The sequence below is a fragment of the Sorex araneus genome, chromosome 1 (genome assembly GCF_027595985.1).
Source record: "Sorex araneus isolate mSorAra2 chromosome 1, mSorAra2.pri, whole genome shotgun sequence".
NCBI classification, from domain to species: Eukaryota; Metazoa; Chordata; class Mammalia; order Eulipotyphla; family Soricidae; genus Sorex; species Sorex araneus.
Genome location: NC_073302.1, coordinates 383,855,946 through 383,872,095, shown reverse-complemented (window position 1 = coordinate 383,872,095; position 16,150 = coordinate 383,855,946). Strand labels below are relative to the sequence as shown.

The following is a 16,150-nucleotide window of genomic DNA, read 5'->3' as shown; positions in this document are numbered from 1 at the left end:
TCATACACTCATTTAGGATCCCGCTAAGTGCAATAAGAGTGGGCCTGGAGCAATAGCACAGCGGGTAGGGTGTTTGCCTTGCACATGGCCGACGCGGGTTCGATTCCCAGCATACCATATGGTCCCCCAAGCATTTCCAGGAGTTATTCCTGAGTGCATGAGCCAGGAGTAACCACTATGCATTGCAGGTTGTGACCCAAAAAGCAAAAGAAAAAAAAAGAATATATACATGTTGAGGCCAGAGTAATGGTACATCATGTAGGGTGTTTGCCTTGTACATGGCTGATCCAGGTTCTATCCTTGGCATCCCATTTGATCCCCTGAGCCTGCCAAGAGTGATCCCTTAGCTCAGAGCAAGGAGTAATCCCTAAGCATCATTGGGTGTGCCCCCCAAACAAAACAAAAAGTGTAGAAACACAATGGACTACTACAAAGATGAAATGTTCGCTGCAAACTGGATGGAGTTGGAGGGGATATGCTAAAATGAGGTGAGTCAGAAGGAAGAAGTCAGTCAATGAATGATCTTGTTCATCTGTGAAATATAAGGAAACAAAGGAGAGAATAAGACAGACTCCACTGGAAACAAACCCCAAGACAGTGTCAATAGAACAGCTAAACCTGGTGACAAATTGAGGCCATGGAAGGCCTCTGGGAGTAGAGGTGGAAGGTTACTGACTCTACTGGGTTGGGGGATTAGAATTGCAAGCATAATATGGAAACTGTTGTAAGCCAAGTTGCCAAAAAGATTTTTGAAGAATAAAGGGCTGGAGTGATAGCACAGCAGGTAAGGCGTTTGCCTTGCACGCGGCCGACCCGGGTTTATTCCTCCATCCCTCTTGGAGAGCCTGGCAAGCTACGAGAGTATCCTGCCCACATGGCAGAGCCTGGCAAGCTCCCCGTGGCATATTTGATATGACAAATCAGTAACAACAAGTCTCACAATGGAGATGTTACTGTTGCCCGCTTGAGCAAATCAATGAGCAACGGAATGACAGTGATACAGTGAAATCACTATAAAAGTTTTCAGCATTCCCTTTGATCATGTCAAATTTAATTTGTAAGTTTCTGGCATATAGCTAGATAGCTTAAAAACAAATATATTTTGGGTCAGAGGGATAGTACAGGGGTTAAAGCTCTATTGAATTTTGAGTACCAACTGAGCACAGAGTCAGGAATAGACACTGAATACTGCCAGAAATGACCCACCCCCACTTCTCAATAAAAAAATAAAAATTAAGTAATATTATTTTATATTTTCTGACTATACTTAAACTGGGTATCTATAAAACAAGAACTTAAGACATATATATACATATATATATATATATATATATGGCAAAGTAGATTCTCTATGGAGTATTTATTTTGTTGCAGTATTTGAAAAGAGCTAAAATCCCATCATATAACTATGCATGGGCTAGAGCGATAGCATAGCAGGTAGGGCATTTGCCTTGCGCGTGTCCAACCCAGGTTTGATTCCTCCACCCCTCTCAGAGAACCCGGCAAACTACTGAGAGTATCTCGCCCGCACGGCAGAGCCTGGCAAGCTACCCGTGGCATATTCGATATGCCAAAAACAGTAACAACAAGTTTGTCAAAATCATCGTGTGTCAGCATAAATATTAGTATGAACATTAGCAATTCATGTAATTTCTTTCCTTTCTGTTTGTCTTTGGGCCAGCGGTACTCAGGGCTTACTCCTGCTTCTATCTATGCTCATGGATCATTTCTGGTAGGGCTCAGGGAGCCATATGGAATGCTGGGGATTGACCTGGGTCAACCATATGCAAGGCAAGCACCTCACCCCATTATATTATATTGCTTGCACCCTGAAATTCATGTAATTTTACAATGAAAATCCAATACTAAAAATTTCAATTCTTGTTATAGTAACAATCAGAATCAATGACTGATGTTATTGCCAGATTTATCTTGAATCAGTCAATTTAGTCCAGGTTTATAAAAAATTATCACCTAAGAACATGTATTCTTGTTCAGTGGAAAGCCATGAAGCTTATGTATAGCAAGGTCTCAGGTTTAAATCCTGGTTTAACAATTATGTATTCTGGGCCTGAGAAATAGTACAGCAGGTAGAGTGTTTACCTTACACACAGCTGACCCAGGTTTGATCCCTGGTACTCCATATAATCTACTAGGCCTGCAAGAAGTGATCCCTGATTGGAGAGCCAGTAGGGAACCTTGAGCACCTTTGAGTGGCACCAAAGCAACAACATCCAAAAAAGAATTTGTGTGGGGCTGGAGTGATAGCACAGCGGGTAGGGCGTTTGCCTTGCACGCGGCCGACCCGGGTTCGATTCCCAGCATCCCATATGGTCCCCCGAGCAACGCCAGGAGTTATTTCTGAGTGCATGTGTGACCCAAAAAGCAAAAAAAAAAAAAAGAATTTGTGTATTCACAAATTTGTCCAGTTGCGTTATTTAATCTTAGAATTTTATATATATAAGGCAATATTCAGGGTACTTTATAGTCTTTCCACCCAAATATATTAATAGTGGCCCCCACAATAGTTTAAAAAGTATAATGGCTGGGGGGGCTGGAGCAATAGCACAGCGGGTAGGGCGTTTGCTTTTATTGCTTTTGAAGACTTGGCAGGTATTTTACAGAAGTCCAGTCTTGGAAAAACTTACAGCATTTTTCTTATAATTATATTGGGGTTATCAGAAAATCCATAGAAGTAAAGTACCATTTGAATTACCTATGAAGAAAATGCTACAGAAGTAAAGTACTATTTGAATTACCTATGAAGAAAACAATTTTTGCTTGTTTGTTTAGTTGATCGGTTTGGGGCCAATACCCAGTGGTGCTCAGGTCTTACTCCTCAATCTAAGCTCAAGGATCACTCCTTTTAGAACACTGCCAGGGGTAATTCCTGAGTGCAGAGCCAGGAGTAACCCCTGTGCATCACCAGGCATGACCCAAAAGGCAAAATAAAAAATAAAAAAATAAAAAGTATAATGTCATATAAAGTTGAAATGTTGGTCTAAATTTATCACTTTCCCTTTAATTCTTAGAAAATTTTCGGGCCTGAGCAATGGATAGCACAGTGGGTAGGGTTCTTGCTTTGGGCACAGCTGACCTGGGTTCAATTCCCAGCACCATATATTAGAAGTGATCCCTGAACACAGAGTCAGAAGTAAATCCTGAGCACCACCAAGTGTGCAACCTCCCTCCAAAAAGGGCAAACTAAGAATTTTTTGTAGCCTGGCAAGCTACCTGTGGCGTATTGGATATGCCAAAAACAGTAACAATAAGTCTCACAATGAGAGACGTTATTGGTGCCTGCTCGAACAAATCGATGAGCAATGGAATGACAGTGTATTTGAATAAAATATGCTTTTATACATGAATAATATTGACAAGTAATATTAGTTATAGCTCATATGCAAGTTGTGCCTTTGATTGCTGTATGATTCTTTTTTTTAAATTTTGTGGAGGGGAGCACGCTCAGCTCTGCTCAGGACTAACTCCTGGGGTGCTCGGGGAAACATACGTTGAACCTGTGACGGCTGCATTCTGGGCAAATACCTTTACTTTAAAACAAAAGGAAATCTTTGGAAAACTTTGAAGAAAGCGAATCTAATTAGAAGCCGTCTGCATTCATTTAAACAAGGGATGCGGAGACTAAACAGGTAGGCAGTATCACAGGAAAAAGTAGACGGATTCCCTCACACACACACACACACACACACACACAATTTTAAGCAAAGATTACTCCACCGTCAAGTTATATGAAGAAGATGAAGAAAGCTGTTAAAGATGCCCCCAAAGGCTTGTGTCTGGGCAAGGTGAAAAAGGGTGAAGAAAGGTCTTTGGATAAAAAAGTTTAATTTTGGGACAGGGTCTTAGAAGTGGTGGCGGGAAGTCTAATTTGAACTTAACCAGTGGTAAGTTAGAAAAGACTACTAAAAGTGTAGTGAGATCGTGGATACTTGTACTGGGAGAGTTATCTTGGCACTTTTCCAGTAAGGGTTGGACGCGATTCTCTGAAGTAACTAGAATGGGCTTTGCCAGGTGGGGGCAGCAGAGCACAGCTGATTGAGGGGGACAGTTGGCGGGGACAAAGGCTCTGACAGTTGAGTTTTGTATTGAGCCTTTGTTTTTTGTTTTGGGACCACATCAGACGGTCCTCAGGGATTACTCCTGGCTCTGCGCTCAGGGATCACACCTGGAGGTAGTCGGGAAACCTTATGGGGTGCCAGGGATGGAACGAGGATGGGCAACTTGCAAAGCAAGCGTCTTACCCACTGTGCTCTATCACTCAGGCCTTGTGCTCTTTGAATGTGCTCACATTTGGAGGCAGAAGAACTATAGGCAGCAAAACACAAAGAGGAGTGGGGCATCTCTGGACTAGTAGACATGTATGTATGGAAGCCAAAAGAGGGACTTTTTCAGTTTGGGGAAGAGTAGGTAAATGCGCACAAGCAATTGCAATATGACTTTTAAAAAGTGTTTTTATTTTATTTAATTAATTTATTCACTGTCATTGTCACTGTCATCCCATTTCTCATCGATTTGCTCAGGCGGGTACCAATAACGTCTCCATCGTGAGACTTGTTGTTACTGTTTTCTGGCATATCGATATACCACAGGTAGCTTGCCAGGCTCTGCCGTGCAGGCAAGATACTCTCGTTAGCTTGCCGGGCTCTCCAAGAGGGGCAGAGGAATCGAACACAACTCGGCCTTGTGCAAGGCAAATGCCCTACCTGCTGTGCTATCGCTCCAGCCCAATTAATTAATTAGTTAATTAATTAATATTTTAGTGATCACACAATTTTTATTTTAAATTTTTAAAATTTTTACATGAATCACCGTGAGGTACAATTACAGACTTACAAACTTTTGTGCTTACATTTTAGTCATACACTGATCGAGGACCCATCCCTCCACCAGTGCCCATTCTCCACCACCAATGATCCCAGTATCCCTCCCACCACCCCCACCTCTTTCCCCAACTACACCCTACCTCTTTGGCAGGGCATTGCCTTTTGCTCTTTCTCCTTTTGGGTGTTGTGGTTTGCAATACAGGTATTGAGTGGCCATTATGTTTGGTCTGTAGTCTACTTTCAACCTGCCTCTCCCATCCTGAGAGGGCGCTCTAAGCATCCTTTACTTGGTGGTACCTTCTCTATCTGGGCTGCCTTAAAAAAGTGATTTTAGAGAGTAGTGGAAACTAGATAGAAGTAATAGACTCAAAGAGATTTAATGGGCGATTTAAAGAGATGAAGAAAGTTGGAAATATATGGGTTTTTCTTCTTCAAGTTTTCCAGTGAAGGAAACAAAGCAAAGTGAATGGTTGACAGTTTTTCCCATATGGTAGGATGCAGGGAAGGGGGCCCTGCACTTTATGGGGGTCGGTAGTAGCCTCTGGGGCAATTGGGGCCACTTTTTGTTTGTTCCCTGAAATAAAGTAGATTTCCAGGGAGACTCTGAATAATTTTCTTTTCTGAAAGGGGAGCTATAGACCAAATAAATTCTAGAACCTCTGGTGCAGTTGTATTATTTGATCTTAGAATTTCATATAACTAAGGTATATATCAAATACATCAAGGTATATATCAAATAAAATCACTAAAGGCAGTGGACTGTGCACAGGAGTAGGGGGGCCAACTGGTGTGACAGGAGACCCACAGGAAGAAAACAGGGTTAGATAAAGGTCACCATCAAAAAGAGAGTTGGGAAATATTTATTTAAAATGTATGTTAGCTATACAAAAACCTTCATCTCCACTGTTTCAGGAAACACATAGTATGAAATATTTAGTAATCAGTATTCGGGGGGGCTTGGGCCACATCTGGAGGTATTCAGGTCTTACTCCTGGTTCTGTGGTAGGGGTCATTCCTGATGGTACTCAAGGAAAATATGTAGTGCTGAGGATGGAACCAGCCGCATGTAAAGCAAATGCCTCATCCCCTGTACTACATTTTTGGCCTGCTAGTAATTTGTTTTCTACAGTGTTCTAATATTTTTAGTACATTTTCTGGGAACCTAAGTGCCTCTAGTTTGGAACATTTGACCATTGGTTTTGAGTTCCACTTAAATATTAGAATCACTTTGAGGAGTTTCTGAGTAGCACCAAAACCTTACTTGCCCCAGAACTGTTTCATGTGGCTTGAATGGAGCATGGTTATAAGTACTTTTTAAAAAACTATTTCCAAGGTGATTACAATATACTACCAGATTGGAAACTATATACTTTGGTCAGTGGTTTTAAACCTTAGGGTGGGAGGGGAGTTTGGAAGCAACACCAAACTGCTCAGTGATCACTCCTGGTGGTGCTCAGGTTATCATTTGCAGTACTAGGGATTGAGCCAGGGTTAAACATATGCAAGGCAAGCACCTTACCAGCTGTTTTGTCCTTCCACTGACTGGGCCTGTTCCATCCGGATACCCCATTTTCCAGTAGCTAGACTGTGACACCCAGAAACTGCCCCCAGTGCCTTGTAATCCAATCAACAGCCAACATCCAGAGACTTTAAAATCAAGCTCCCGGAAGGAGACATCTTATAGCCTCGTTCTCCCTCTCGGATAATCTGGCAAGTACTTGAGAGTTTCCTGCCCACATGGGAGAGCCTGGAAAACTCCCTCTGGTGTATTAATATGCCAAAATCAGTAATAATGATGGGTCTCATTCCCCTGACCCTGAAAGAGCCTCCAATGCAACACCGTTGGAAACGACGAGTAAAGAGAGGCTTCTAAAATCTCATGGCTAGGATGAATGGAGAAGTTACTGAGACTGCTCTAGAAAATCTATGATCAATAGGATGATGATGATGATGATGATGATGATCCTTGGTTTTCAACCTTTTAAAACTTGAAATAATACTTGTCTAAGCACCAGTCAATGGACTTACAGTTCATAATTATTGGGACTGCTGTTTTTTTTTCCATTGTATAAATTATTGTTAGAAATATTCTCAAGTTTCTCAAATAATTTATCAAACCAGGCCAAACAGGGGCTGGAGCGATAGCACAACGGGTGGGGCGTTTGCCTTGCACGTGGCCAACCCGGGTTTGAATCCCAGCATCCCATATGGTCTACTGAGCACCGCCAGTAGTAATTCCTGAGTGCAGAGCCAGGAGTAACCCCTGTGCATCACCAGGTGTGACCCAAAAAGCAAAACAAACAAACAAACAAACAAAAAAAAAAACAGGCCAAACAGGAGCATTCTTCCTTGGGATGATGGGAAAACCTGGTTATTTCCTTTTTTTTTTTTTTTTTTTTTTTTTGCTTTTTGGGTCACACCCAGCGATGCTCAGGGGTTACTCCTGGCTCTGCACTCAGGAATTACTCCTGGCGGTGCTTGGGGGACCATATGGGATGCCGGGGATCGAACCCGGGTCGGCCGCGTGCAAGGCAAACGCCCTACCCGCTGTGCTATCGCTCCGGCCCCCTATTTCCTTTTTTTTTTTTTTTTTTGCCTTTTGGGTCATACCTGGGAATGCACAGGGATTAACTCCTGGCTCTGCACTCAGGAATAACTACTGGCGGTTCTCGGGGGTGGGGGGGGGTGGGGGGGGGTGGGGACCACGTGGGATTCTGGGAATCGAACCCAAGTCGGCTGTGTGCAAAGCAAATGCCCTACCCACTGTGCTATCACTCCAGCCCCCAAACCTGGTTATTTCTTAAATGTGAGGTCCCTCAGAGCTTCATCCCTGCATCCTAGATTTCTGCCTATTTCTAGAGATAAGTTCCTGGCATCTCCTGCTCCTATATCCTATTTTTTTGTGGGGGTTCAAGTGCAGACAGTTGAGTTAATCATAGTCTTCTATGCATGGCATGTTGTAGTCAAGACAAGGTCCTTTGTTTCCAGGTTTCCAACATATTAACTTGTTAACAGTCTATTTTGCACACAGAAACCAAATTATTCTTTTCTAGACCACTGCTTTTATCATTTTTCTGAGTTAAAACTTCAGTAACTCATTTCTTTCCCTACATATGACAACCTACTTTACATGCCTTTTAAGGATCTTCAGTCTAAATATCTTCAATCAAGGAAGTCACTGAGCTTCTCAAGCCCAATTTCACCATTCTTTTTTTTATTAAAAATTGTTTTAGAGCATTATAAAGTCATTCATGATGGGATTTCAGTCATACAGTATTCCAACACCCATTCCTCTACCAGTGTACATTTCCCAGCACCAGTGTCCCCAGGATCCCTCCCATCATCTCCCACCCCCCAACCCTGATCTTACCATTCTTACAGATACATAAGCCATGTATTAAAAAGTACCTAATGTAGACATTTAAAAGTCTAAGCAGCTTGTTTTGTTCTACTGTTAAATGATATAAATTCAGTAATTTTTCTCTTTTGAAAAGCCTTACCTTTCCCTAACCTTTCCACATTGTTTAATTATTAAGGTGCATCTTAAATCTCACCCCACTATAGTTTTAGAGGAGGACCCAAGTTGTGTATTACACATTAAGAATTAAGTGCATATCTTTTAGTTTATGTTTTTAATACTTTCTAAAGACCATTGTTATGTTCCTTTTCTTTGCTGTTATAATTATGTATAGTTTTATAATATTTGTACTTTTTATTATAATTTTCTTTTTTATTACATAATACTTTAAGAATGTTTGCACTTTTTATTATGACTTTTTGATTTTATGTGTGGTGGCTGGAAAATAAGGTCTATAAAATTTCTGCCTTTTACAAAATTTATTAAAGTTTTTCTTTATGTGTGATCTAGTTTCATAAAATTTTTACAGAATATTGGAAATAATATGAATTCTGTTTAAACATCTTAAAAGGTAATAATGTAAAAATATTTTTGTATGTAAAACAGATATGACTTATTAAAGTCATAAAGTACATTTATAGCCTTACCAGATGCAACAATATTATTAGTATTTTGTTGTATTTGTTTCTAGGTTTTCTTCCACTTAAAAAACCCTAAACTTATTATTTGTATTTTGTTTTTAGGTGCTGAACAAAATTAACAAGCATTTTCTGACACTAAATATCATCAAGAAAAAATTAACAGAGCTAACGGAATAGTACACTATAATAATAAGACAATATTTAGAAAAGAATATCCAAGGGGGACAGAAAGAAAGTACAAGATACTTCTTTTACTTCCAGAGAGATATGTATTCACATACAAGCCTTGAACATGGCTGACCTGAGCTTGATCTCCAGCATCCCAGGTGGTCCCTTGAGTTCAAGGAGTGATCCTTGAGCACAGAATCAGAAGCCTGAGCACTGATGGGTGTGATCCAAATCCAAATCCACCCAATATATCCTTAAAGATAAGATAGCACATTAATCAAGAATACTGAGTGAATAATTCCAAAAAACAAAACAAAATGAAAATCAATGGATGTTCTATAGAGCAGATGAGAACATCTTTAAGGTTAAAAAATTGTCCCAAACAAAGCACGAAGGTATATAAACAAAATATGGATGAGGTTATATGTACGATTAATCTTAGATCTTGTTTGAACAATGTAAAATTATGGGTCTGATCAACAATAATTATGACAAGAGAAACAGAAGCAGAATAAAAACTTTCCAAGCGGCTAGAGAAAGATGGAGAGAGAGAGAGAGAGAGAGAGAGAGAGAGAGAGAGAGAGAGAGAGAGAGAGAGAGAGAGAGAGAGAGAGAGAGAGAGAATGGTGGGGACAGAGGGCAGCAGGGCAGCAGGGGGCAGATGAGAGGGGTAAGCATTCTTCAACAGCTGGATCATATACTTTGCATGTGGAAGGTCAAGTCTGATCTCTGAACACTAGCCCCAAGTACTGCTGGTTGTGGTTCAATAATGGAAAATGCTCAAAGAGGAGCCAGAGCAATAGTACTGTGGGAAGTTCTACCTTGTATGCAGACAACCTGGATTTGATCCTTGGTATCCCATATGGTCCCCTAAGTCTGCCAGGAGTGATCCCTGAACATCAGCGAGTGTGTGCTCCTCTCCCCAAGAAAAATCTCAAAGAACAAATGAAGCAAGCAAAAAAACAAAACCAACAATTTTCTTAGTAGTTCAATGAAAAGCAATGAAGTAGAAAATATTTGGAAGTTGTTATAGACAGAAAATTAAATATGACAGCAGAAATTAATCTGAACAGAACTGTCACTGTCATTGTCATTCTGTTGCTCATCATTTGCTCGAGCGGGCACCAGTAATGTCTCCATTGTGAGGCTTCTTGTTACTGTTTATTGACATATCAAATATGCCACGGGTAGCTTGCCAGGCTCTACCGTACAGGCAAGATACTCTCAGTACCTTACAGGCCTCTCCGAGAGGGGAGAGGGGTGGAGTAATCTAACCTGGGTGGGCCTCCTGCAAGGCAAACGCCCACCCGCTGTGCTATTGCTCCAGCCCATCCACACAGAGAACAGAACACATAACACAATCTGAATAACTGAATTCATCTACTGAAAGATTAGATATTAAAGGTAAAGTTCAGATATTAAGTGGACACAATGCAAACTAACTAGTGACAGTTGACAATGGAAAGACCTTTCAAGCAAATGCAAATAAAATTAATAAAATTATTACTAGACTAGGTCAGAAAATAGGAGTTAGGCTAAAAAGATATTGAAAGTTCGTAGCACTGTTGTGACTGGAGTTAGGCCAAAAAGATATTGAAAGTTTGTAGCACTGTTGTGGCTCTGTCGTCCCACTGTTCATCGATTTGCTTGATCGGGCACCAGTAACGTCTCCATCGTGAGACTTGTTGCTATTGTTTTTGGCATATCGAATACACCACGGGTACCTTGCCAGGCTCTGCCCTGTGAGTGGGATACTCTCGGTAGCTTGTTGGGCTCTCCAAGAGGGATGGAGGAGTCTAATCTGGGTTGGCAGCGTGCAAGGCAAACACCCTACCCTCTGTGCTAGTGCTCCAGTCCATTGAAAGGTATAAAAAATATTTTATATTGCTAATAGGTAAAAATAATAATCATAAATTGTATTATATCTGACATAATCAATTTTGAACTAACTTTTTTGTCTGAGAAAATTCAACAAAAGGGGGAAGAATACAGAAAAGTCATATGAAATGTGCTGATCTTCTTACATGACCTTATCAGATCTTATTTTCATTTTCTGGCTATTTTGACTATAGCAATAAAACTGGTCAGCCAACACTGGAAGGTTAGGGCAACAAAATTTTGTCCTTAAAACATAGCTCACTGTTCAGGCCATTATATAAAAGAAAAAAAAGGTCATTTATTATTATTACTGTTATTTCTTCATTCCTCTCAGGTCCTAATCACATCGCTCTGTGTCTTGACTTCTGTCTCACCCATCATCTGCCATTTCTGAGCACTGACTTCCCACTGTGCTATGAACCTTTTTTGCTCCTGTTAGACCAAATTAATTCTTTTATTGTTATTTTTTATTAATTCATTGGCAGAATGTTCCCTCATATTTTAATAAGAGCTTTGGCTCTGAAAGGAGTATTTATTACATGTATACTTTAGCCCCAAAAGAAACCTGAAAAAAGTAAACTGGAACAAGAAACTAAATTAATTTTCAATTTTCAAGGATATTAACAGATGAAATATGGTTAGAAAAATTTCCTGAAGTAAAATAACCACAGGCCCATTTAGTTCTTGCCATTAATGTGGTTTGTCATAGTACCAGATTAAATCCATTTAAAAATATTTTGTTTCTTTTAAGCGAATCTTTCCCTAAATTTAAACTAAATGAAAAAGTCCATTCAAGGTCATAAATATTGTAGTACTAAAATAATAAATATTTGTCATTCGCTGTGGTGGGCCTTGAAATGGATACTAAAATGAGTAATTCTCTGCCTTTGGTAGCAGGTAGCTTGGTGGTATATTTTCCTTGTCTTTCCAAAAAAATCTTTGCATATGAAAAGTTTGTGGCCTCTGTGGGAATTACATAAATTCCCACATTCTGGCCCCTTCATTACCAGAAACAAATAATGAGTCCACTCACAACCAAATACTCCAAATTCCTGTTGGCATAGAGTTTATATTCAAGTATGTGTGGTGCAAACAGCAAAAAAAGGTAAGGTCTACTTGTATAGAGGAAAAGAAAGTGAGAAGAAAAGGACAATTAGAACCTTCTTGAAATAGCAATGCTGTGATTTCAAATAATGTTGCTAGGATTTAATCCGAAACGGCCTTATGTAACAACTGAGTGAACTACAAGTTGGTCAAGAGAGAACAAATGGCAGAGTATTCCAAGTAGAGAGTATAGCAGGTTCAGAGTCCCTCAGGTGGGGACCTGACCTTTTCAAATATGACCTATAAGCAAGTCAGTGTGGCTGGGAATTGGCCAATGAGGAAGAGAGCACTAGGGGAAAATTCAGAAGTGCAAAGAAGGGATTTTACTGTGATGAGTATTTTGTTGAGTCTAAGAGTGACATGATCTAATACACAGTTTAGGTAGGTGGTGACCAATGTTATTGGTCATGGGTTGAAGCAGAAACACGGAAACTCCCAGTACCCAGAAAAGAGAGATAATGTGGCAGTTGGCAAGAAATGGTTAAATTCTGTTCTATATGTTTTTGGTAGAACCATCAGTATTTGCATTAGAATCAGGTGTGATGATTCTGGGAGAGAAATCACATCCGGGAGACCAGGGAGAGAAAACACGGTAGCCACTTGCTATCAACAACCGACCATGTGCTCTTCATCAAGAACTTTTGCCAAAGGTGGAGCTTTGTAAACAGATTTTATTTTATTTTATTTTTCATCCCAGAATATATAATCAGAATCCCCAGGATTATGGCCCTATGGTTATGATTATGGCCACACGATTCCCAGTGATTCTTCTACAGCTAATCTGACTTGAACGAATGAACGCAAGCTTCTGTCTCAGGGCTCACTTGAATTACATAGAAGCGTGCTGCGCTTCAGGAGATGGCACTGTGAAAAGTTGGTGGTGGGGCAAGATCTTGGACAGATCAACTCCATCTGATCCTGCGCACGTGAAGCAACAGTACTGTACAGCTGAAGTGGGTCAAGTTCATTATGGAAGGTTTCCTTCTGACAAAGGCGAAGAAGAACGTGAGAGAAGGGATGGGACCCAGGAATGACGAGCTGGCGTAAAGTGCCAGTCTCTCCGGATGTCCCAAGCCTGGAGCATTCAAAGCACAGGCGCGGATCCCAGAAAGCCCCGCCTCTCCTCCAGGAGGACCCACCGGGTACCAGAATCCGTCCTCCGCGTTTCTGGAGGGTCTGCATTTCAGGGCGGACCTCACCGGATGAAGGTCACGCGGCCTCTTCCGCCCGCTTTCCGGTTCACCTTCTCGGTGGGGCGGGGCCTCCGTCATTCGTACGCGCAGGCGCAGTCCATTTTCCACGTGCGGCGGGATGCCGGCTCGGCAAGTCTTGCGTGTCCGCGCGTTGTATCGGCGCATCTTGCTGCTGCACCGGGTTCTGCCCCCGGACCTCAAAGCTCTCGGTGACCAGTATGTGAAGGACGAATTTAGGAGGCATAAGACCGTTGGTTCTGATGAGGCCCAGCGTTTCTTGCAGGAATGGGAGGCAAGTGACTGGCCCCCTCTTATTCGACCTTTGCGGGGGGTCCCTCACTGGTGCCCCGGTGCGTCTCAGTGCGAGATCTTCCCCCACTCCGGGCCCCCCCACGCCAGATAAAGCGCAGCGTCGCGTTATGTTTGACAGCTCACAGCTTTTCCAACACTACTCGCCCACAGTGACATCCCAGGCTCCCAGGTTTCGCTGCCTGGCTCCTTCGCTTAGAGCAGTTCCCCGTGGCATCAAGTCCCCCCCCCCCCCCCCACCCCAGTTTAGTTTTGGAGCTCTAGCCCATGTTCGGTGCTGAGGGTCGTGGATGGGAGGAGATCGAATGGAAAAAAACAAACCAAACACAGCGTCAAGGTCTTCCTCGCACTTTGCGAATGCCGGCGAGTAATACCTAACGTGATATTGCCCTTTGCCTTAGTTTTCAGACCCAGGGGGATGTTTCGGATCGCATTGCCCCTGGGAGGGTCTTTGCAGTACAGGAACCCTAACCCAGGAGCACTGCGAGCGTGAAGGAGTCAAATGCTGGTCAGAGTTCAATCAAGTGCAAGTTGGTTTCAGCGGTGTCTCTAACAAGTCACGTTCTTCCGAACCACTGAAATAGGTCCGAAGCAGGCATGCGCGAGGGTTTCACTGTTTTATTTCAGCGAAGAAAAAGTATTCGCAGATATTCTTGCGGGGTTGGCAGTCCTGCAGGACTGCCCCTCGTTGTTGTGGTGTGCAGATGTCAAGAAATGAATTAGAGACTGGAGCGTTCAGGCAGGCGTTTGAAAACGTGAAGCATTTTTGGTATCAGAACAAATTTGTAAACCAATTTTGGTATGAACAATTTGCAGTTTAAAGATGTGATGGCTGGAGATGGCCGATCTGTTTAAAAATTTTTTTTCTGAATAAAAAAGGTGGGGAATAGGCACTGGTGGAGGGATGGGTACTTGATCATTGTATGACTGAATGACAAACGTAATCACGAAAGTCTGTGTCTGTAATTGTATCTCACGGGTGATTCATTAAAAGAAAGAAAGAAAGGAAAAGAAATACAAATGACAAAAGGGGGGGGGGAAAGGTTGGGATTGGAGAGTTAGCACAGTGGGTACACAGTTGACCTGGGTTTGATCTCCAGTTTCCCCAAGTTCCCCTCCAGCGCCTCCTGGAGTAATTACTGAGTGCAGAGTCAGAGTAATCCCTGAGTATACCAGTGTAACTTTTCCCGCCCCACCCTCCCAAATTAAAAGTTTATGCTAAGAGAAACAAACCTTTGTGACTGAATTTCACAATTCTTGGTTATGGGATCATTAAAGCTTGAAAGAAAAACAGCATAAAAGATGAAATTTAGAATTAAAAAAAAGTTCATGGTGTTTTAAGATGTGGTTAGCTTATCTAAAGCCGGGAACATGGGATCTTTTAAAATGTAGACCACTTTCTCTTTGTATAGTAAATTGGTCTTAGAGTGAGAATCACTGGATTTAAATTCAGGTTCTGGCATTTATTAATGTCAGATTACTTAATTTTTACAGTTTTTTATTTGTAAACTAATAATTTTAAATCATGCACTTCAAAATTAGTATTTGTAAATGTATTTGAAATAATAATAAAAATAACACTAAGGTGGTTTGTTATAGTTTTTGAATCATGTTTGTGTCAACACAGGAAGGAGAATCTAGCTCTGTTGGGAAGAAGAGAAATAAAGGTACTTTGAGGTTCTTAAAGTATAAGAAGTTGGAAACTTTTTAGGGAAAGTGTGGGAAATCAGAATAACTTGTGAATGCACATAAAAAAAGGAACTGGGTTATTAGTTGGAGTGCTTCTATAGGTCAGTATTGCCCATTTATTGTAAATACAGTGTTGTAATTCAATTTTCAGAATGAATACAAGTGTGTTCTATGGGGAAAGGGTGTAGTTGAGTTTGTAGCTGGGTAAAGATAAATCTGATTATTTGGACAGAATAATAATTCACAGATGCAAGGCACTTCTTGCAACTATGTTCAAGCCTGGAGATCGAAAAGGATAGGGTGGATCCTTCCAGAGAGCTAGTTTTTCTTTTCCAAGGATGAGAGAGAAAGAACCAAAATGACAAAGAGGGGAGAAGATTTTGCTAGGGCAGTAGTGATGCCAGAGAGTGACATTCGTCCAGTTTTTTGTTTTCTGTGTACTTGTTCTTCAAAACTTCAAATTTGCAATCAGGTTAGATCTGAGATTACTGGGTATAGCATATGCTTCTGCTTTTGTTGTCTTTTGACTAGTGATGATTTTGAACTTGGCATCCACCTGAGTATTATGACTTCAATACTTAAGTTTATTTCAAACTCCTTTTGGTTTGAAATAACTCCATAGGGTGCTATGAGTGTGGACTTTCAACTTACTATGCTGTGTATTTGATCTCAGATTCTCTCTCACATCTAAACTTAATTGTAAGCTTTATTGGATTCTGAATTTGTTTTACTTCAATGGACAGAGCTGGGTATGACAGTTAAAGAAAAGAAAGGGAAGGATCAAAAATGCTTCTGGACCTGGGGATGTTGTTCAGCCCTGGCTTCCACCCCTGGTCTCAAAAACAAAGGAAAAAGCATGCTGGTGGGTTTTCTGCTGCCTTCATTTGTGATCATAGAAAACTGTCCCCCAAAAGAGGGAGTTTAGTTGGGGAAGTTTCTGATCCAAGAACATTTGCATGAAAGCAG

General features: G+C 41.3%; 1 protein-coding gene across 3 annotated transcripts in view; it reads left to right on the top strand.

Moving 5' to 3' along the window:
- Nucleotides 1-13,300: 13,300 nt before the first annotated feature.
- The window catches only part of SDHAF3 (succinate dehydrogenase complex assembly factor 3), a 57,333-nt gene continuing 54,483 nt past the window's right edge, over nt 13,301-16,150 (top strand). For all 3 annotated transcript variants that reach the window (XM_055119488.1, XM_055119497.1, XM_004602207.2), the window contains exon 1: nt 13,301-13,478. In XM_055119488.1, the coding sequence (XP_054975463.1) occupies nt 13,305-13,478 (174 nt within the window). In that variant the 5' untranslated portion in view covers nt 13,301-13,304. The remainder of the gene's footprint in view (nt 13,479-16,150) is intronic.